The 23044-nt window shown below is 49.4% G+C and overlaps 1 protein-coding gene across 1 annotated transcript in view; it reads right to left on the bottom strand.

Annotated features, from left to right (window-relative positions):
• Nucleotides 1-6250: 6250 nt before the first annotated feature.
• The window catches only part of SPAG17 (sperm associated antigen 17), a 147091-nt gene continuing 130297 nt past the window's right edge, over nucleotides 6251-23044 (bottom strand). The window contains exons 44-49 of the mRNA XM_028154227.2: nucleotides 15806-15942; nucleotides 14343-14527; nucleotides 12254-12314; nucleotides 9462-9606; nucleotides 7528-7663; nucleotides 6251-6551 (exon numbers count right to left, since the gene is read on the bottom strand). Of these exons, the coding sequence (XP_028010028.2) occupies nucleotides 6251-6551; nucleotides 7528-7663; nucleotides 9462-9606; nucleotides 12254-12314; nucleotides 14343-14527; nucleotides 15806-15942 (965 nt within the window). The remainder of the gene's footprint in view (nucleotides 6552-7527; nucleotides 7664-9461; nucleotides 9607-12253; nucleotides 12315-14342; nucleotides 14528-15805; nucleotides 15943-23044) is intronic.

The raw sequence follows: 23044 nt of genomic DNA, 5'->3' as shown, positions 1-23044 counted from the left end.
TAATTTCCAAACCAACTCTGGGAGGGGTTGAAGCCTTGGACTGGAAGGTCTGAGCATTCCTGAACTCGGGACTCTCTATGTCATGTACCTTGGGCAGTGTCTGCCTTTCTATGGGCCTCAGTTTCCCAATTATCCACCGAGGGTGCGGTTCAGACCTGCATAAGCATGAGCTCAGCATAAAGGGGCGGCAGCTCCCTCCTCTCCGGGTGGGTTGTGGGCAGAGGTGCACCTCCGTGGTTCCCGATCTGGGCTCCTTTTCAGACAAATACTGGCCAAATGCCCATGTAGCCTGCCCAGTGCTCACTGTCTCCCTCATGCCATCTCCATGTCCGTACAGGATTCCATCAGCACAGCCTTTTTCAGAGCCCCTGAGGAAACAGGGGTGCAGCCAGGACCCCAACTTGGAGGACACACAGCTGGGTTTATCTCAGGCTCTGCATTCTGACCGGTCTGTGACTCCGGGCAAGGCATGGACCTCTCGGTCAACAGCTTCTCTCCTGGGCGACCCCCACGGTCTTCACCTCCCTCCTGGAGTGCGAATGTGCCCCCTTCCCTCCAGTGTGGATGTCAGTGATGACTCCATAGAAGATGGCAACGTGATCCAACTTCAGTTCCATGGTTTGGTCATACAAAGCCAGTGCCTGGCCCAGCCAGAGGGGCTCAGTTGGATGAGCATTACCCTGTACACAGAAAGGTTGCTGGTTCCATTTCCGGTCAGAGCACATACCTAGGTGGTGGGTTCGATCCCAAGTCAGGGCGTGGACAGGAGGCAACCAATCAGTGCTGCTGCTCTCTCACATAGATGTTTCTCACTCTCTTCCTTCCTCTTTTGAAAATCATTTTTTTTAATAAAATAAAAAAAATAGTCAATGCCTACCCACTTGCTCACTCTGACCTGTGTCCTGTCTCTCTCTGCTTCTGTCTCTCTCAGTCACTCACTTGGAAGAATAAGCCTCTGTGTTATGATAGCATCTGGAGAGATCCACATGGCCTAGCACTGAATGAGACCAACAGATAGACAGGAAGCCAGGCCTTCAGTCCAACTGAATCCTGAAGACCCCCCCACCATGTGAGCTCAGACCCTGAGTGACACAGATCCTGCCTCAGCTGAGACCTCAGGGAGGGACACTGTAGTACCAGCTGAGCCGGGCTGGATTCTTCCTCACAGAAACCGTGAGCTAATAAGTGTGTATTGGTTAAGTCTCTAGTAGACTTAGGATCTCTACAGAAGTTTCTTCCCTGGGCCTCCAGCAGTTTCTTCACAAGCATGTCCTGATCAGTACTCTGCTGTGTACCTGAAGGAGACTTTTTCCACAAGCCCGGAGTCTCTCTGTCCATTGCTCTCCTCACTGTGAGGCAGGGGAGTAAAACATGAGGAGGACGCTTTGGCAAGTGGAATGGGGAAACTGAGACAGATAGCCCATCCCAACTGGCCTCATCCAGCAGCACCTGACTCACCTGCCTTAAGCATTAAGCCCTCAGGACAATGAGGTCTGATCAGCATCAAATAATCGTAGGAACAAAGCCTCCAGTCTGTTGACTGCAGAGACAGTGTTTTGTTCAAACTAGAGAGAACATCTAGGCCTCAGTTGTGCTTCAACTCCAGGACCAGAAAAGCACCAAAACCAGACAAAGGGACACCATGGCTGACATCAGGACCAAGGATTCCCCCCTCCCCCCATACACACACCCTAGCACCAACCAATCAATAGAGACCAGGACCCTGATCCTATCTGTGCTAATTTTGATTAATCAGCCTATTAAAGGACACACCTGGAAAGCGGATGAATATTCTATTACACACCCTAGCACCAATCAATCAATAGAGACCACAACCCTGATCCTATCTGTGCTCATTTTGATTAATCAGCATATTAAAGGACACACCTGGAATGAGATCCTCCCTGAGACCTCCCCTAAAATTCCTGCCTTTAGAAAACAGGTAAAAACATTTAAGGCAAAGGACCCAGTGCACGTGCTAGCAGGAACCCTCACGATCTCCCCTCTCTCTCTCTCTCTCTCTCTCTCTCTCTCTCTCTCTCTCTCTCTCTCTCTCTTTCTCTCTCTCTCTCTCTCTCAAGCACGTGCCTTCCCCCTTCAGGCGTGCATCTTTGCTTTCTTTCTCCTAAACTTGTTTTCTGAGTCCACGCAGCCCAGCTGGCTCACTTCTGCCTCCATGACTTTCTCTCTTAAAGGCCAAGGCATCTCTCTGAGCAGCCCCCCTTGAATCTTCTCCTCCCGTGTTCTTTCGTTTTGCATGCTAAATAAACTTGTGCAGCTGGCTCTCCCGGGCAGGGAAAGGGCGCGCTGGAAAGGGAACCAGGAGCCTCCAGGCGAAGGCAGGGCTCGGGCCCCACCTTTCCAAGAAGGGGTGCCTCCCTCGGACCTGGACGGAGAAGGACGGCAGAGTGGGAGGTCATGGGGACACGTCTGTCACGCTTTCCCAGCTCCACGCACGGGGGGCATTTGTGGTGACTGTGGGAGTGCCCGCCTGGACAGGAGGAGGCGCGGCGCAGGGGTCCACACACTTGGGTCACGAAATGGGAGAGCCTGGGAGATGGTGAAGCGCTGGGAGGGGCGAACCCGCACGCTGTGGGGCCGCAGCGGCGCAGTGTGGCACCGGGAACCGGGGAGGCCAGGAGAGAGCTCCTGGGGCTCACCACCCCCTGGGTGCAGGGCCGAGCCTCCCCGGGAGAACCGCCTTCGTGATCACGTGTCTCCCCGCCAGGTAAGTGTGAGCGCCTCCAGCACCGCGCAGCCTCCGGTCCCTCCTCCGTACACTCAGGGCCGCCACCCCGGCCCCGCAAACGCACACGGGAGACCCCTCCCCCTCCGCCCGGCAGCAGCGGCGCCGGACCCAGCGACCCGCAGCCACGGCGCGGTCACCTGCTGCTCCCTCTGCGGCTCTGCGGCGGGTCCCGTCACCCACCGTCTGCTCGCTCCCCCGGCCCCAGAGGACACCGCGTTTATCCAGCCGGTCTTCGGAGGGAAAGGGGCACCGTGCCCGCACCTGGAAGAGCCCACGGGTTTAAAGCCAACAGTCCTCGTGGGCCTGGACCCCTGTCCGGCGGTTTGGAGCTGGTGCTGATTCCTCCTCCCCCCGCTGCTCACGGCGGCAAACGGCAAACAGCGTTTTCCATTGTCACCTCCTTGCCCGGCTTGACAGACAGACGGACAGTCCCCCCTGGCGGCGGCCCCCCTTCCGAAGCCGAGCAAACCTTTGTGTGCGACCGAGCTGGGGAGGCCCAGCCGTCTCCGGGGCGCGCACCCACCCGCCCTCCTATCAGTGATGCAGTGCCGAGGCCAGCAGCATGGGCTCGGGTGCAACCCCCCCCCCCCCCCCCCCCCATGCGACCTTCGCACAGCCGGCCCCGTAAGCCTGAGCAGGAGGCCGGCTGCCAAGGGCATTTTCAGCTTGGCTGAACTTTAGACAGGGTTTTCCTTATGGGTAGGCCTCTGACTTTTCTTTAATTACAGCATTTACTTTAGAACACTTGTAAATTGTTTCTCCACCCTTAGAGATGTGATAGTTTTACAACCTAGGACCTGGGGACATCTCTTTGAAATGTAATCATCAAGGAAGAGAAGCCCCTGTCTCCTGGTGTCTGTGAGAGAGTGAGAACCTAACTTCATTGGACACATTGCCTCAAATCCTAAAATACCTCTATCAGGAAGGAAAGGTAATGCTTACTTTCCTTTGAGTAAAGCTAATTAACAAACACAGATGACCTGTGAGTCCCCCATGCCCCCTCTTAAAAACTGTCCTTATCCCTTGTTTCCTAGAATTGGGTATCCAGACGTGGCCTGTGCTTTCTCCCCTATTGCTGGAATAGTATCAGGATAAAATCCATTTCTGTTTGCTCACCTTGAGCAAATTTTTCTTTAAGGGTGTCTATATATATAGCTTTCTGATACTAGGTGTATTAATAAACTTTTCTCATTTCCTCATCCTACATAATAAAAAGGGTAATATGTAAATTACCATCACTCCACTACGCCCACGATTGGGCCAGCGGGAGGCGCAGGGAGCAGGACTCGGGGTGGCCGGGGGTGGCCAATTAGGCCGGCGGGTCGCTGAGCTTGCATGGCTGCGGCACAGAAGGGGCCTCTGGGGGCAGTGAGCCCATGTCCTGCTGCGGACCATCAAAAGCGGGGAGCGAAAGCAGGGGAGCTGGCTGTCTGTCCGCTCCGGCACCAGGCCTTTCGGAAGCCTCCGCCGCGCCAGAGGCTTTTGAAAGGCCTGGTGCACCAGCGGACAGACAGCCAGCTCCCCCGTGATCGAAAGCGGGGAGCTGTGTGTCCGCTCCAGCACCAGCAGACCCCCTGCCATCAAAAGCGGGGTGCAGGCTGCTAGCAGTGTCCGTGGAGCGTGCTAGGCTTTGCGGGGCAGTGGATATGGCCTGGATGGCAGGTTAGGCCTAGGGGACCCTACACGTGCATGATTTAATCATGCACTGGGCCTCTAGTTTGTAAAATAAATTTATCTGACAGAACTGTTGAAATAAATGAAATAATGCATGGCAGACCACGTGACACTAACACATTATACATTGAATAACTATTTCCTTAGCACTTTTCTTTATCAAGAGAATACATTCTAAGAGCCCACTCACTGATTTTTCTGGCACTGATCTTTGGTGTCAACACATATGAGCCTATCAAGTGTATGGAGGAATGTGGGTGCCCCTTATTGAATGTGGGTGCTCCCCTAATTAATCCAAAATATCTTGTTGTTGCCTCTCTCTACCATGATGATAATGTGAATGTTGACATTGAATCCCTGGAGTCTACTAAGCAAAAGAAGTGCCCGAGTGAGAAACGACACCAGCCTTCAAAGGTTTTACTTATAATGGTGGTTGATGACACACACAGAAAAAAATATTATATAAAGCAGAATTAAGTGAGAGCTATGATGGAAGTATAAATATAGAATGATAAAATGAAAACTGTCAGCTTACTGTCTTTGAAAGGCAGTAAAATGTTGGGAAAGAGTTCTAATCCATTATTTAACTTAAAAATAATGAGCTTAATCAAAACAATTCTCAGGCTCTGGTGTCTGAGTTTCCCATAGTAGTAGAGTAGGAAAGTCTATCCTAGAATCAAGGACAACTGGTCCCTGAATATTTCTTCTCAAATGTTGCCTGACTCTCTTCTGTCCTCTAGTGGGCAGCTGTAGAATTATTTCAATTGTACCAAACCCTTCATTTCAGGTTTAAGAATATAACCTAACATTCTGTAGGCAAAAGAATTATAGAGAACATAATTTAATATTCTCTGAAAATATCATAAAAGTGAATCTTATCTCAAATTGATTTCTAAATTTATCCTGGGTTCTGTGTTGGTTTGACCAGCTAACTACCTTGTTAAATTCTAGGGGCAAAATGATGAGTAAGAAGGGATAGAAAAGCAGCAAACATTATTGAGGACTTGCTGTGCATCAAGGACTGTGTTAAGTGTTCCACATACATTATTTCATTAAATCCTCACAAGAAACTGTGAGGGGTGTGTGTATATCTATCTAGATAGATAATATCCTCCTGTTCAAGATCACACAGCTAGCCTGTGAAATATTTGAAATCTTGCTCAACTAATTCAAAAGCCCTTACACTTAGCAACTATGCATTCTTATCTATGAAACACACTACAGATAAAATTTCTCAGGTAGCAATGGATTGTAGCAAAGAGCCCAAATATTATCATTCCTTTGCCTTATATTGCCACCACATTTGTTATACACTATCAAGATTCTTCTAAAAGTATCTAAAGAGGTAATGCCACTTCTTCACTTCACATTTGTAATTCAACCTACCTCACTCTGGCTTCAAACTGAAAATACTTTTAAGGTTACCCATGACGTGTGTCATTGAAACATCAATGCTCTATGTGGATTTCTGCTGATCCTTACTGAAACTTCCAAGAGCATTAAACCCAAAAGGCCACTAACTCCTTTTTCAGAATGGTTCCTCTTCTAACATTATTCCATTATTTCACATTGCTTTTCCTTCATCTTCTTCTTCCTCCCCCTCTCCACTTTCCTCTTAATCCTCAGCTTCATCTCAGTAAAGCTTTTTGGTTTCTTTTGTTGTTGTTTTTCTATTTTTTAATATTTTATTTATTATTATTTTTGGTTTATTTTTTAGACTCAAATCCTCTACTTAAATTCAAGATGAAGGAACTTTTTAGCCTTATTCTGGTTTTCTGTTCGTTCTCATAGATTAAAAGGTAAAAATGTCGCCCTGGCCATTGTAGCTCAGGGGTGGAGCATCGGCCCTGGCATGGAAGTAGCGCCTTTCAGCCGTTCCCGGGAGCTGCCCCTCCCCGGTGTCCAGCCCCTCTTCCCGGAGTCCAGAGCACTGAGTCCCTCCCTGAAAACTAAAAAGAAAAGAAGCACCAAAGATGCCTTTGCACGCAGTTTGCCACTCTGTGGGCTCATCTTTACTAAACCGGCAGGCCCTCCAGGTGCAGGGCTCTGGGGTGAAGGAGCGGGTCGTGGTGACTTCTGTCCTTTGGCCTCGTCTGTGTAGGCTGAGAGGATCATGGAGGCTGTTGAACTGTACCGAGAAGAAAGTGCAAAAATGAGAGAACACAAAGCCATTTGTAAAGCTGCAGGGAAAGAGGTGAGATGCCCATTACGTTACGCTCTGGGAGACATTTATAGGTAGAGAATTCCTGAGAGGAAAACATTGTTCAGGACTTAACTCAGGTCAGAAATGAGAGAAATGGAGTAGAATTCGTTCTCATTCAAACATTAGAAAGAGAGAGTTGAGGAAGTGGGGGGTGGGGGAAGCTTGGTCTTAACAAACGGGAAGGAGAGCAAAGTGAGACTGTTGTATTGAGTAGACACTCACGCTCCTACTTTGGTTCGGAGGCAGGGTACCCACGTCAGATTTCTGGGGAAACCTGTTGTCCAAACTCACTCGTCAGCTCTATCGAAACTGAAAGGCCTGATGCTTCCTTACACTCAGTCTTTCAATTTTTAGGGTCGCTGTTTTCTCTTCTAGAAATGTAAATACTATTATCTCCCTGCCTGTGACAAGCACTATCAAGGTCTCATGTTTTAATGACTGGATTTAATAATTTTCTTCTTAGGTTCCTCTCCCCACCAACCCCATCCTGATGGCTTACGGCAATGTCTCTGTGAGTACGTCTAAGTCTCCCCTTGGTCGGTCAGAGGTTACTCTCAGGGGTGAGGGAGGAGGTAATACTTTGTCGTTAAAAATCCCTCCTGAAGGTTGGTGTCCTCTAGATATGACTCATAAACAAAAACTCTTTGGGATCCTCACTTTTGAGCCCCATTTCTTCATTTGTAAAGTGGGGAAAATAGTATTTATCTTACAGGTAGTATTAGGGAGGATTAGATATGATAATGTATATAAAAGAATAGCTATTGTAGTTATTAAAACCCAGTAATTTCATTCCACCAGGCTAAATGGCTCATTGGTTTCTGACTGTAAGAAGAGAACAAACTTTAGGTTTAAGGCCTCAGATTTGAAAATCAGATTCCCATTTAGTACTTACTGGACCTACTATGGACAGACTTTACGGGCCAGGAAAACTCCAAGATCAGAGGAAGGAGCTGTAGACGTCCTCTGGACCAAGGGATTTTCCTTTCCTTGGGGAAAATCTTTGGGTCTCTCATCATAATTGCTGCTTGTTAAAACTGGTATAATATTCGTTAAGGACTATGATTTTCATGGTCAAGTGATTTATATTCACAAACTCATAACATTTCAGAATTTGAACCTCTTCTATAGCACCATTAACTCAATTTTAGGTACTTTTCTGTTTAATGCAAGTCAGGCTTAGGAGATGAAGGATGGATATTGATCTCTTGGAATTTCTTCTGTTGCCCATAGTGTATGTTGCTCTGCCTCTAGAGGGGCCATCAGTCACCATAACCAGGCCACCCAAACCACATCAATATCCAATTTTATGGTTTTTGGTACAGAGGGTACAGAGGGGTATGAACTATCACGGTCTTTGGAAATAGGTTAAAGATCTAATAAAACACTTTCCACTATCTATCTGTGCCTTGCAGGTGGTCTTTAATCTATAAGCAAGGAAATAGAAATTTTATTAGCACAAGTGCTAAATGCTCTAATAGCTGTGATCAGCATCAGGGATTTTTTCTCCTGCTCCCTAAACAGACCCCAAATTTCTATTCCTTTCCCATGCCTTCATTCCTCACCTCTTTATAGGTGATGCATAAAATTATGTCTCCAGATCTGACTCCAACTGAAATCCAGTTCTGTATATCCATAATTCATTACCTGAGCCCACAACCTTGGAGTTGAACTCATGTCCTCTTCCTTCTATCAATGGGTTCCACCTCAGATTTTACAGCACTCTTTGCCAAATGTCCTTCATGATGTCCCTCTTCCACATGACTACTGTTGCCATATGTAGTTCTTGTCCTTACACTTGGCCTATCGACGTAGCTTTCCAATAGTTATTTGCATATCCAGCCACTCTTCTTCAACACATCTTGCGCAATAACACTGGATTAATTTTTATAAAGACATGCTAATTATGTCCCCAGTGCATCAGAAATCTTTAATGATTCACTTGTTGCTTATTTCATAAAGTTTAAGCCAAGAATTCAAAATCTTCTACAACTTGATTCCAACCAACTTTCCCACTATACTTCCTAATATTCCCCAAACTCTTAACAAACTCCCTGATAACTCTCCCAAACACCTGGAGCTTTCCTATTGCTATTAGCTTATTTGTTCTTTCTAGTTTAAATCTCCTTTCATCAGTCTGCATGCTATAAGACTCAAATATTGGATATATAACACAAGAATATATATATATAACTATAGCACAAAGTAGTATGATTCATGTCATTGGAATACAAAAAATATAGAAATCAGGTATGAAGGTTTTCTGCTACTAGTGTATATGTCTTTTGAGATAGAGTCCAATTTTCATTTTTACATATGAGAAATATTTCATATAGTACCTTGCATATAATAGGTACTCAATATCCATATGATATCTACATGTAAGACATTAATATGAGGTATGTATGTGTAATGCAGTGAATATTCATTCAACCTTTATAATAAGAAGGTATCTCCTGTCTCTCAACAAGAATACAAGCTTTTCTTGATGACAAACACTTGCTTTTTAAAAAAATTTGGTAGTCCATACACAGCCAGTAACATTGGCATTAATTTATCTTGCAATGACTGTACTGGTGCTGTGTGCTAGGCACTTTGCTTGGAATTAATGAAGCTATGGAGTGCGGGTGTGAAGGGGTTATGGTGACTGATGGCCCCTCTAGAGAGGCAGAGCAACATACACTATGGGGAACAGAAGAAATTCCAAGAGATCAATATCCATCCTTCATCTCCTAAGCCTGAGCATGTAAAACTTGCATTTTTGACTCCTGCGTTCTCCTGGCCCAAATGCAGTTTTTGTACCATGTATGACAATTCAATCTGAACTTTAAAGGATATTTGCTTCCACGGGTAAGAACAGGACATCATGCTCGGTCATGATCTCAATATTGTGAGAGATGTGTGTCGATCCCTTGGTGCTGTCCTCGCCCATAACCATGGCAAATAGCTCCACTTTCAGTTCTACCTGCAAGCCAGATGCCACCTGTGAGACACAATGGAGCTTTAGAATCAGACAGATCTGAGTTCAAATCCTGCATTTCACACCAAGTTGGGCAAGTTACTGAAACTAATCTGGGTTCCTCATCTATAAATTAGGCATGAATGAATGCTTACTGTTACAGCATTTAGAAGAAGTACTTCATGGATTAGTGAGGCAGTATTCCATTGAGTAAATGGGACCCCAGGTAAGTTGTGAAGAAAACCAGGTGCTATTAAGAAAAGGCATAAGGATAAATTCCAGGGCCCCAGAGGTGATACCAAAGGCAAACTTTTATAGTGCCCATAACTGAGCTAGTTCTTGAATGTCAGTAGTGAGTTTGTATTCCTTGGCATCCTTGCAGATTAGATTTAAGACAAATGTAAATGTGATATAAGAGACTGAGTGAAACCTACCACTGTCCTGCCTCTTGATTTTTACTTTTCTTTATGTGGGACCTGTGATGTGACAAAGCCAGTAGAGGGAGACAGAATTCGTTTAAATGCTGGACTGCCTAGGTCTGAAAGTTACAGGGAAGAGATCTGTACCCACCAAGAAGAAACCTGATACCCAACGAAGAAGAAACAGGGAGGAATGGGCTTCAAGAAACAGGGAGGAACGGGCTCCTTGCCTTGTTCCTTGAAAAGAACACCAGCCAGGAAACAGAATTGTTTGTGTTTCCAAGCTGCCTCTCGGGGGTGGGTTCAAAAGCAGACTTGACAACAGTTATCTGGAAAAAATAAGTCCACACGGGAAGCAATTCGATACAAATAATTTCCCCCTCCATCTTGTTTTAAAAAATAATGGAATCGAAGAACGTTTCAGTTTTTTCAGCAATGTGTAAGGCACATCCTGGAGGGGATCCAAGAGCTCTGTTTCTGAGAATCAGCCCTGGGCCCTCCAAGCCCGACAATTAGCAGGGCTGGGGAGGAAGACATTCTGCACGAGGGGCTGGAGTACAGCACCACACAGGACTGCCCAGGCTTTGAGCAGATTCATTTAGTGTTGGCAACCAACCGAGCTGAGCAGTGGCCAGATTTACATATGGAGAAGTCTACAGATTATTTATTTCCCAGAGCTAAAACCTACTGTCAAAAACAAAAACAAAAACAAAAAAATCACCTCAGAGTATAGAGTGAGCTTTAAAGAATACACTCTGGATTTTAGTATCAATAAAGGACTATCCCACAGGCCTGCTGGCATTTGGCATAATCCCTACCTTAAGTGAAAAAGATCTGCTAACTTCCCAGAGCCGTGGAAGAACAGCTTGCTTTGGATTTAGTTTTTGCCTTATGTTGTGAAGATTCTGAAATCTTGACACAGTACAATGATAAATTATTTGGGAGAGAGACTCATGAATTAGTGGATCTAATCCCAAAATGCATTTCTGCTTGGCATTGGGGCCTGCATAGTCCTGCTTCACAAATCGAAAGCTATTAGAGCTGGAAGAGCATTGAGACGTGGTCTGGTCTGAGCTCCTTCTACAGCCGAGGAAAACAAGGCACTCAGGATTAATGAGCCAACATCACTGAGCTGCTTGGTCCCACAGTTGCAACAAGAAGCCAGGTGACTGGGCACTGAACCAAGGCAACCCTTCACTGAACCAAGCCGACCCTTCTATATCAACATATAACATCTCGGACTCGGTGAGCCCTGTGTGCTGGTCATGGGACTGGATGCCCTTGCTCAGTGTTCCCATGAGCCTGGGCATGGCCCCACCTGTAAGAAAGGGTTCATGCATCCACCAGACTTCCTCACTTCATTCTGTCTTCAAGCACACATCTTCTGAGTGCCCACTATGTGCTTGGCTGTGAGCTCCTTCCCTGTCTTACTCATTTTATCACCCCCTGTAGCCTGGCACACAGTGGCTTGTGGGAGGAACCATTTGTTGGATGAAATGAAAGGATTGTTAAAGCAGCAGGATGGTGCACTGACCAAGAAATAAGTGTTAAGATTTACAGATGTGATGTTATTATATTTTAGACAAACTTTTATGTCACGCTAAAATTCTGAAATTATAATTTAGAGTAAGTGGCGATATACAAGTTTTATACTAAACATTCTATTTTTAGGACTATACCAAATAAAGTCAGAATAGGTTGACATTTTAACATTTGTATTTTCAGAGATCTTTGGAGAAACGGGGCAGCTGATGAATTTAATATATACTGTTTCTTAGTATATTAAATAATATCCTTAATAATATTCTCTGGCAAACACCAAGAGAACAAATCAGATTTACATAGAATTATAAGACTGGAATATTTCTTTTTACAAAGGATTTTTCACTGCAGAAGGATTTGTCACAGGATATAGTTAGGTAATCAACTTCCCAAATGCATGTTAAATCATGTTTAATTATTACAGATATATTTTTCATACAACCATACATATCTGTAGTATTGGGCGAACTTCAGAAATGTTTCCATAGCTCAAAGTTTAACTTTGTTTACACACAGGATCTGTCTCGTGGTTATTACATGAAGTAAGTGACATCAAGCCACATACTGCACCAATGCCAGGAATCTTTTGCTTATGCTACTAAAAAATTTAACTTCAACATGGTTTAAATGGAATGGGGAAAAGGACTTCACTGGAGACATATCTGCATTCAGATAGAAACACACTGACAACAGGCAACATGTAGACTTACAGGCCCAGGCTTGTAGGTCACTTTCAGTCCTGTGCTGGGCGGCGGCTGCTTTACCCTGAACCTACAGGCCGAGAGATGGGAATAAATTTATGCCATAATGAAAACCACGACCAATGGATGAACCTGGGTATTAAAAATCAGGAAGGTTGTTAATATTCACGCTATAGGAGCATGGGGTCCACACCATTAGAAAATCAACCCAATATTCAACTGGGAGAAGACTCTGGGGCCCATTTCACAAGCACCTTTCCAACAGCTGTCATCGGCATCAAGCAGGCTCCTAGCCCAGCTCCAGCCCCGCCAAGCAGCCAGGCCGGGCAGAGCCGTGAATGTTTGGCTATGTGTGCATTGCAGTGTGGCCGCCAGCGTGAACACAATGCTGACTGTCAGATTGTTAAGCAGAAGAATAAAGGTTTGGGGAGAGCAGTGGAGTGTGGGAGCCAGTCTCGCTCTGTTGTGCATGGGGTTTGATGTTTGGGGAGAGGAGATACAGGCAACTTGGAGAACTTGAAAAGCCCTGTGCTCACACATGGGGCCTATTGGTCCCTTTCCCTTCTTGTGGTTTGTGGGTTCTGCCTGAAGGTTGAAGACCTGGATTAAATTAAAATGCCGGGGAAAGCCCACCTCCACATCGATCCTAACCCTGCTCCTGTGACCCTCAACTCTGCTGTTTGCCAAGTAGGGGTTAAATTTAACCCCTGAGGAGTGAACTCTCTAAAGCTAAAATTCTATACTGAACAGAGGATCAGCACAGATGAGTTTATTAGTTTGAGGCTGACTACCCCTCCCCACCTACTTGTTGGCAACAACCTAAACAGCCAATAATATCTGATCCGGTGGCCTGGGTCCTCCTCAGGCTGTTTCTGAGGAAGCAAACATAATTCCTGAAGTGGGGGTTGGCCTCAACTGAAATGGGACTGCGATCTTTGAAACCCGCACTCCTGTTGCTCTGCTGCATGTATTTCTGAACCTGAGTCCAGAATCACAACCATTTTTGGACTTGCCACTCACACTGAGAAAAACTTGGCAATTGAAACAAACATTTATTCCATGTTTATGGGGGAAATCCTCCACATTATGCTAAAGTTTAAGTCAAAATGGAAAAGAGGTGATTTTGTAATTGGGAGTTGTCTTGGTATAGCACTCCCACATGCAGCAGTGACAACAGCTGTGTGGATCCAGTGAGGGGTCTGCAAGGAACTAGTTGGTACTTGGGAGATCTGAGGCCTCACTTTACTCTCTAGCTTACAAGACCTTAAAACAAGTCACAGAAGAGACTGCTCAGGGCAATGGGTGCCCAATGCAATGTGCAGATGATGCTTTATTGAGTTGTACACTTGAAACCTGTACATTGAACCTGAACCAATGTCATCCCAATAAATTCAATTATTTTTAAAAAACACATAAATTACTCAGTTTGTTCCACTGGCATAGTCTCCACAAGCTCTGAAATTCTATTGGTTTTGAGTTGGAAATGAGGGACTGACACTTCCTGGTCACTGAATACCAGATGCAGTGTATTTTCAACTGGGAGTACAAACCATGAGTTAAAATATTTGTTATTAATTCCAAGTCAGAACTTCAGAGCCAAAATGACCCTAATGGTTCAGGTTATATTTTTCCATTTTTGCTTCAACTATGCAGAAGTAATATAATTAAAATCATTTTTAGATCATAAAGTTAAAACATGTCAGCTATCATAGTTGGTGGTAGATTTGAGAAATAATTTGAGAAGTAGACTTTCAAATTATATGTGTTAATTATTGTTAAAACTTATACTGTGCCCCCCCCCCTTTTTTTTTTCTAGAGGTGATCAGGCCTGGAGTTGCTTCTACCAAGGTATGAATAATGATTAATGGTAGGGCAAAGAAGTACCTACTAATACTTGAGGCTTGATAAATGTTGATTTTCTGAAGAATGAATGAATCAATGAATGGGAGAATTAGCAAGTAAATGAGTGAATGATGTGAAAATCCAAGAGTCAGACTATAATTACAGTTCAATTCAAGAAACATTCACTGATGTATGTAGTCAAAAACAAGCCACAGAGTAGAAGGTGACTGAGCAGATGTGGGTGCCTAGGCCTCACCTGCAGAAGTCCACACCAATGTTCTTGAGCTTGACAGTGGTTTCATAGGTGTGCCCTTCTCTAAGCACCCCAAACTTCACTGATGGAGGAAGAAGATGGAATCCGAAAGGGGATGAATTTGGGTTCTTAATGGCAGCCGATGCAATGGAGGATGTTCTCACTCTTCCTCCAACAGAATCTTGCACCTTTGCAATAAGGAAAAAGTAACAACATGAAATAAAATGGTTCCATTGTGAGTTCCCAAGATGAGATAAAGGCTCTTGTCTCCAGAGAAAATACTGCTTGTCTTCAGAGGAAAGGAACACTTACTGTCTCATGTAATCCTTGAGCAACACCATTGTGAGGGAGTATTTTAGGCTTTGGTTTGAGGCTAGAGAAGCTCAAATGTAGAGAATTTGCTCAAGTGGTAAGTGGCCAAGTCTCACAGTCAAGTCTGCCTGAATCTAAAGTTTGTGCTCTTTCCTCTGTGCCACTGATTATCAAACGTTGGCTCCCATTAGAATCACCTCCAGGACTCGCTAAGACTCCAATTGTTGACTTCATCCCCAGAGTTTCTCAATCAGTAAATGTGGGTCATGACGTTGCATTTATAACAAGGTCTCAGGTGTTGCCAGTGCTGCTGGGTCAGGTGGTCACACTATGAGAACCACTGCCCTATGCCCTTGGTATTCCTCAGGTCTGCAGCACTGACCTCACTTGGGAGCTTGTCAGAACTGCGGAATCCCAGGCCCCCGCACCAGTGAGTCCGAATCTGAATTTTGACAAGATCTTTAGGTAATTCGTGTGCACATTTAAGTTTGAGAAGCACTCCTATCACGTCAATTACATACATTGCTTCAGATTCTGTGATGGCAACGGGCACAGGGTGCCATGAAAGTATCGAAGGATAACATCAAAACCTGTCTGATGGGCTCAAGGAAGGCTTCCAGCAGAGCTGAGGTGGACTCTTAATCTCGGAGGCTCTGAGGAAGGAAGGAGCTGGATGCTTTTAAAGGACTAAGAACTAAAGAACTAACAACCCACAATGGCTGAAGTACAGTGAGTTTGGGGCAAGGTGATCCAAGAAGCAAATGGGACCATGCTTGTAGTCAGGCTAAGATATTTGGATTTTATCCTAAGAGTCACGAGAAGGGTGGCCGATGACCCCCTTAGCCAGCAGTGTGCCAGTAACACTGGCTTCCTGAAAAGAACCCTGATTAACAGCAATTGTCAATTTCTATGATGTAAGAATTCCCAGCTGGGCTGATTTCAAGCTACCAATGAACTGCTGGCTCAAAATTCCTCCAGTGAGCCTGTAGGAGCAAAGCACTGACTTAGTTCATCTGTGTGTGACCTGCAGGCCTTCACGGTGAGATGGTACGTACAGTAAATAGCACACAGTGGCTGGCCATCAGTCACTCCTATGGCTCAGGTTTACATAAAATGTTGCTTGGCTCTGGGAAATGTGTCTTCATGTCTTTTACCTTTGCGAGAGGTAGAGACTTGGGCTTGGAACTCATCAAATAGTGAGGTAACTTCACTTTCTCCTTCCTGGCTTGTCCTGCGACATCCTGCAGCAATGACTGGGTTGGGATTTTCATGGGCGTACACAAATCTGATTCTGTTAGAGAGAAAGTTGAAATTACCACATGGACATTTTATTCAAAGATACTCGAGGTCATCCCAGGGAATGATGGCCACTGACTTGGAAAACTTTGCTTCTTTTTTAAGAGCGCATTTAAAGGAACAAAGGCTTTTTAAAAAAAAAAAAAAAAATCCTAGTGTTATATCTGTACATTTTACTAAGAGATTTTACCTACTGTTGGTCCTCACACCAACTTGATGAGATGCTATTAATATAACCTTTTCTAATTAAATCAGAAAAATCAGATTCTATGAAGTTGAGTGACTTGCCTTGATAAACTGAATTTATACTGAGATCTTCAGGGTTCTTTCCATTGAATCAATGAGGTACAAATACAGAAAACATTGATTCTGAAAGATTTCTTAAAACTAATGAGGACAAAATCCTGAGAATCTCTTTTTTTTTTTTTTTTTAATTTCTTTATTGATTAAGGTGTCACATATTTGTCCTCATCCCCCCATTCCCATCCCACCCCTCTCCCCACGCATGCCCCAATCCCCTGTTGAACTTAACCGTTGGATAGGCTTATATGCATGCATACAGGTCCTTTGGTTGAACTCTCCCCCTCCCCCCACCCTCCCCCTCCCCTCCCCTATCCTCCCTCTGAGGCCCGATAGTCCGATCGATGCCTCCTTGCTTCTGGTTCTGTTCTTGTTCCTCAGTCTATGTTGTTCATCATTTCCCCTAGATGAGCGAGATCATATGTCACTAGATATATACTAATAAGCACTGAATGTGAGACGAGCAATAATAGTTATGCTGACAGGCAAATGAATCAGTCTGTAGCGAGCTTCCACCTGGACCAACAGTTCTTTTGAGACTCAATTTCAATGTCCAGTAGTTCCTTATGTGTACATGTCAGCACTGACCCCCCAGCTCTGGATGGTGGACAAATGGCGGTAACGGAGGTCCGACTCCCTCTGGTTTGGTCTTGGCCGAACCCAGGGGCACGGCGTCACCCGGACTAAGGGGCACGTGGCCTCACCCATACCCAAGAGGCGCGTGGTCTCACCCGGGCCTGGGACCCAGCCTCACCCGGATGGATCCAGGGGCACACGGCCTCACCCGGACCCAGGCTCTGGCTTCACCCGGACCCAGGGACACTTGGCCTCTCCCAGACCCAGGGCCACCTGGGCTCACCCGGGCCTAGGTGCACGAGGCCTCATCTGGATCCAGGGACACATGGTCGCACCCGGACCCAGGGACGCTTGGCCTCTCCCAGACCCAGGGCCACTTGGGCTCACCCGGACCTAGGTGCACGAGGCCTCATCTGGATCCAGGGACACATGGTCGCACCCGGACCCAGGGACGCTTGGCCTCTCCCAGACCCAGTGCCACTTGGGCTCACCCGGGCCTAGGTGCATGAGGCCTCACCCGGATCCAGGGACACATGGTCTCACCCGGACACAGGGACGCTTGGCCTCTCCCAGACCCAGGGCCACTTGGGCTCACCCGGGCCTAGGTGCACGAGGCCTCATCCGGATCCAGGGACACATGGTCGCACCCGGACCCAGGGACGCTTGGCCTCTCCCAGACCCAGGGCCACTTGGGCTCACCCGGGCCTAGGTGCACGAGGCCTCATCTGGATCCAGGAACACATGGTCTCACCCGGACCCAGGGACGCTTGGCCTCTCCCAGACCCAGGGCCACTTGGGCTCACCCGGACCTAGGTGCACGAGGCCTCATCCGGATCCAGGGACACATGGTCGCACCCGGACCCAGGGACGCTTGGCCTCTCCCAGACCCAGGGCCACTTGGGCTCACCCGGGCCTAGGTGCACGAGGCCTCATCTGGATCCAGGGACACATGGTCTCACCCGGACCCAGGGACGCTTGGCCTCTCCCAGACCCAGGGCCACTTGGGCTCACCCGGGCCTAGGTGCACGAGGCCTCACCCGGATCTAGGGACGCATGGTCTCACCCGGACCCAGGGACACTTGGCCTCTCCCAGACCCAGGGCCACTTGGGCTCACCCGGGCCTAGGTGCACGAGGCCTCATCCGGATCCAGGGACGCATGGTCTCACCCGGACCCAGGGACGCTTGGCCTCTCCCAGACCCAGGGCCACTTGGGCTCACCCGGGCCTAGGTGCACGAGGCCTCACCCGGATCCAGGGACACATGGTCTCACCCGGACCCAGGGACGCTTGGCCTCTCCCAGACCCAGGGCCGCTTGGGCTCACCCGGGCCTAGGTGCACGAGGCCTCATCCGGATCCAGGGACGCATGGTCTCACCCGGACCCAGGGACGCTTGGCCTCTCCCAGACCCAGGGCCACTTGGGCTCACCCGGGCCTAGGTGCACGAGGCCTCACCCGGATCCAGGGACACATGGTCTCACCTGGACCCAGGGGCGCTTGGTCTTTTCCAGACCCAGGGGCACGTGGCCTCACCCGGGCCTAGGTGCTCGAGGCCTCACCCGGATCCAGGGACACATGGTCTCACCCGGACACAGGGACGCTTGGCCTCTCCCAGACCCAGGGCCACTTGGGCTCACCCGGGCCTAGGTGCACGAGGCCTCATCCGGATCCAGGGACACATGGTCGCACCCGGACCCAGGGACGCTTGGCCTCTCCCAGACCCAGGGCCACTTGGGCTCACCCGGGCCTAGGTGCACGAGGCCTCATCTGGATCCAGGAACACATGGTCTCACCCGGACCCAGGGACGCTTGGCCTCTCCCAGACCCAGGGCCACTTGGGCTCACCCGGACCTAGGTGCACGAGGCCTCATCTGGATCCAGGGACACATGGTCGCACCCGGACCCAGGGACGCTTGGCCTCTCCCAGACCCAGGGCCACTTGGGCTCACCCAGACCTAGGTGCACGAGGCCTCATCTGGATCCAGGGACACATGGTCGCACCCGGACCCAGGGACGCTTGGCCTCTCCCAGACCCAGGGCCACTTGGGCTCACCCGGGCCTAGGTGCACGAGGCCTCACCCGGATCCAGGGACACATGGTCTCACCCGGACACAGGGACGCTTGGCCTCTCCCAGACCCAGGGCCACTTGGGCTCACCCGGACCTAGGTGCACGAGGCCTCATCCGGATCCAGGGACACATGGTCGCACCCGGACCCAGGGACGCTTGGCCTCTCCCAGACCCAGGGCCACTTGGGCTCACCCGGACCTAGGTGCACGAGGCCTCATCCGGATCCAGGGACACATGGTCGCACCCGGACCCAGGGACGCTTGGCCTCTCCCAGACCCAGGGCCACTTGGGCTCACCCGGGCCTAGGTGCACGAGGCCTCATCTGGATCCAGGGACACATGGTCTCACCCGGACCCAGGGACGCTTGGCCTCTCCCAGACCCAGGGCCACTTGGGCTCACCCGGGCCTAGGTGCACGAGGCCTCACCCGGATCCAGGGACGCATGGTCTCACCCGGACCCAGGGACACTTGGCCTCTCCCAGACCCAGGGCCACTTGGGCTCACCCGGGCCTAGGTGCACGAGGCCTCATCCGGATCCAGGGACGCATGGTCGCACCCGGACCCAGGGACGCTTGGCCTCTCCCAGACCCAGGGCCACTTGGGCTCACCCGGGCCTAGGTGCACGAGGCCTCACCCGGATCCAGGGACACATGGTCTCACCCGGACCCAGGGACGCTTGGCCTCTCCCAGACCCAGGGCCGCTTGGGCTCACCCGGGCCTAGGTGCACGAGGCCTCATCCGGATCCAGGGACGCATGGTCTCACCCGGACCCAGGGACGCTTGGCCTCTCCCAGACCCAGGGCCACTTGGGCTCACCCGGGCCTAGGTTCACGAGGCCTCACCCGATCCAGGGACACATGGTCTCACCTGGACCCAGGGATGTTTGGCCTCTCCCAGACCCAGGGCCACTTGGGCTCACCCGGGCCTAGATGCGCGAGGCCTCACCTGGATCTATGGACCCCTGGCCTCACTCGGACCCAGGGGAGCGCGGCCTCCCCCAGACCCAGGGGCGCTTGGCACCTCCGCAAGAGTCCCGCCTCTCCCCGCAGGCATCTGGGTCTCCCACGGGTCCCCAGAAGCTGGATTTCAGTGTGATGGAGAGCTAATCTCCCCTAGGTTTGGAACAAAAGCCCCTTTCCCCCGCCACCAACCAGACCCACGCGCCTCCACACCTCATCCCCTCCGATTTCGCTGGTTTCCTCTTCCCTCTTAGCTATAAATCTACCATTCAGCCATCTCTCCTGTAGTTCTGGATGGCAGAGGCTCTGTCCTCCATTCGTGCCCCTGAAATTGCTGTGCGCGGTGGAGTTCGCAGTTCCTTTGTTTAACTTAGCCGCCTTCTTGATTCTCCTCTGTCAAAATGGCTTAAAGGGCTTGAATGTAAGATGAGAACTCCTAAGAATCCTCCAAATCGGTGTTGGCGGCCTCCGGGGCCTTGAGGATCTCACTGCGCAGTTCGGCCAGGTCGGTGGCGCGGATGCGCCCCTCCTGCAGAAAGATGGTCTCTTCCTTCACAGAGAGCCGCTGCGCCGAGTCCGCGGCCGCCGCCACAGCAGCTGCTGCGGCGCCCACGAGCCCATGGCCCTGGCTGCGGTGCTGACTGAGAGGAGCAGCCGCCCGGTCTGGGGAGACGCGAGCAGCAGTCGCCACCCTCACTAGTCCATGTTCCAGTTGTATTTCCGAAACTGCCATGTGAGGCAACACATCAGCCTTCACCTCCGCCGTCATCTTTTTCGAATTCCCCAATTTGTTCTTCTTAATCCCTTGAATTCAGTCAACTCTACTGAGGTCTAGTGGCGCCGGGAGGTGCACGGAGAGGGCGCCCGGGCCTCCGTCCGGTGTGCGGGGCGCGCGGCCCGCGGAACCAGGCGCGCGGGGGCCTCGCGGCGGGGATGGGCGCTGGGCGGCCGCCGGGCTCCGGGCGCCGCTGCCGCCGCGGCGTCCCCAGTGCCCCGGGCCGGGCGGCCTGCGGGGGCGGCGCAGTTGCGAAACTGAGTGAGTATCTACAGTTAAGTCTTGATTGTTGTTGGTGTCACTAGGAGGAATTGTCCTCCAGGCCAATTGTCCATGAGGACCCTCTTTGTCTATATAGGAAGAGTTGCTGTGCAGGAGACATGAGGCTCCTGTGTCTGTGTCCCTCTGTATTCCTTGCAAACACCTCTGAGAGAAACGCGCCCTGGAGTTTCGCCCGCTACCTGGAACTGGGTTTCAATGTAGTTGGAACTGGGTCTCAGCGCAGTCTGGCGCCTTTGTCTCCTTCCCAGCAGGGCCACCCAGCGGCGCAGGCAACAGTCCCTCCTCTGCGCGCCCTCCCGTGTGCGCCTCTGGAGCCGCCGCTCCTCTGTGCCTCTGCCCCACAGGCCAAATTCATTCCCCCAGCATGTGCCTGGCTTCCCAGGGTTTCGCCCGGAACTGGGGTTCAGTGCAGTCGGAACTGGGGTTCAGCACGGTCCGGAGCCCTTGTCTCCTTCCCGCTAGGGCAGTTCAGTGGCGCAGGCAACAGTCCGTCCTTTGCGCCCCTTCCTGCGCATGCCTCTGGAGCTCTGCCTTCCGCCGCTCCTCTGTGCCTGCGCCCCACAGCCCAGATTCATTCCCCCAGCCTGCGCCTGGCTTCCCAGGGTTTCGCCCGGAACGGGGTTCAGTGCAGTCGGAGCCGGCGCTCAGCGCAATCCGGAGCCTTTATCTCCTTCCTGCCAGTGAACGCCGGCCAGGCCGTCAGCCGCCCCTTCCTCTCCGGCTCCATCCTCCCCGCAGGCGCGCGTGCTCGTGTCTCCGTCCGTTTCTCCATACCTCAGGCTTTTGCGGCTCCCCCGACTGTCCCCGTGGCCTTCTCCTTCTCCCCAGCTGTGGGCATTTCAGTCCGCCAGCTTTCCTGTGGTTCTGGACGATGACCGTTCTGACCTCTAGTTGTATTTTTGAAATTGTTGTGCCCGGCTGCGGGTTAGGTGTTTAACCTATGGCGCCATCTTGGTTTTCCTCCTGAGAATCTCTTTGGTTCAAATATTATATTTATAGTTCTAAAAAGTGGTAGTAATAAATTTAGCCAGGGAAGTTAATCCTCAAGTCACCACATTTGGTGAGGAATAAGCAAGAGCAGATAATCCACATTGCTGCAGCTGTCTGAATTTCTCCAAATACCCAGGCAATTGAAATAAGAATTGTACTTTACATCATAATACTAAACATCCTTTCTCAGATTCAAAATCATCAAGACAGGAAGGGGAAGGGACCTATATTTGAGTGTCCACTATCTGCAGGCAAGCACCATGGGTATCTTTTGCAAACAGCATCTCTGAGTTGAGGGTTATGGTGATTATAATCTTTGTGCTCTCATCACTCTCCCCGTCACCCCCTCCACAGCCACTCCTGCCACATATATTTCAGGTGCCACGACATCCCTGGACCCAGCCATCAGGATGGTACATGAGCCAGGGGAAGGCAACACAGGACCTTCACTGGAATATTCCCACTGAAGCTGACAGGGATAATCCCATGTTGCCGACTGGGTTATGGACCTGGAAGAATCAGAACCTTGGACCTCTGTAGTCATGGACATAGCCTGTCCTTTGTAGAAGAGGATAAAACCAAACAGGACAAGTAGGGATAGGGCAAGATGAAGGCCAAGAAGGATGCCCAGAGAGATGGGCAGTCAGACACAAACACACTCCTATGTGGATCAGTGGTTAGAGTGTCAGTCCTTGCACCAAAGGGTCACATGTTTGATTCCCCATCCAGGGAACATACCTGGATTGCAGGCTCTATCCCTGGGACATGTGTGGGAGGTAATCAACTGATGTGTGTCTCTCACATAGATGTTTCTCTCTCCTTCTCTCTCCTTCTCTCTCTCTCTCTCTCTCTCTCTTTCTCTCTCTCTCTTCTCTCTCTCCCTCCTGCCCTCCCTCCCTCCTTTCCTTCCGCTCTAAAAATCAATGGAAAAAATACCCTCAGGTGAAGACTAACAAAAAAACGACAACATTGCTGTTTATATGAATATTAATTTACTTCTTTTAGAGAAGTCACATTACCATGTCTTACCTCAAGTATCAGAGCCCAGGGCAGCAGTAGGCATCCTTGTTTCAAAATAGTTTGTTTCCTCCTTTGAAAACTCCCATGCCTTTGAAGGCCCTGCCATCAGACTGCATTACCTATGATGT

This window comes from Eptesicus fuscus, chromosome 22 (assembly GCF_027574615.1).
Source record: "Eptesicus fuscus isolate TK198812 chromosome 22, DD_ASM_mEF_20220401, whole genome shotgun sequence".
Classification (NCBI taxonomy): Eukaryota; Metazoa; Chordata; class Mammalia; order Chiroptera; family Vespertilionidae; genus Eptesicus; species Eptesicus fuscus.
This window is presented reverse-complemented; position numbering and strand designations above follow the sequence as displayed.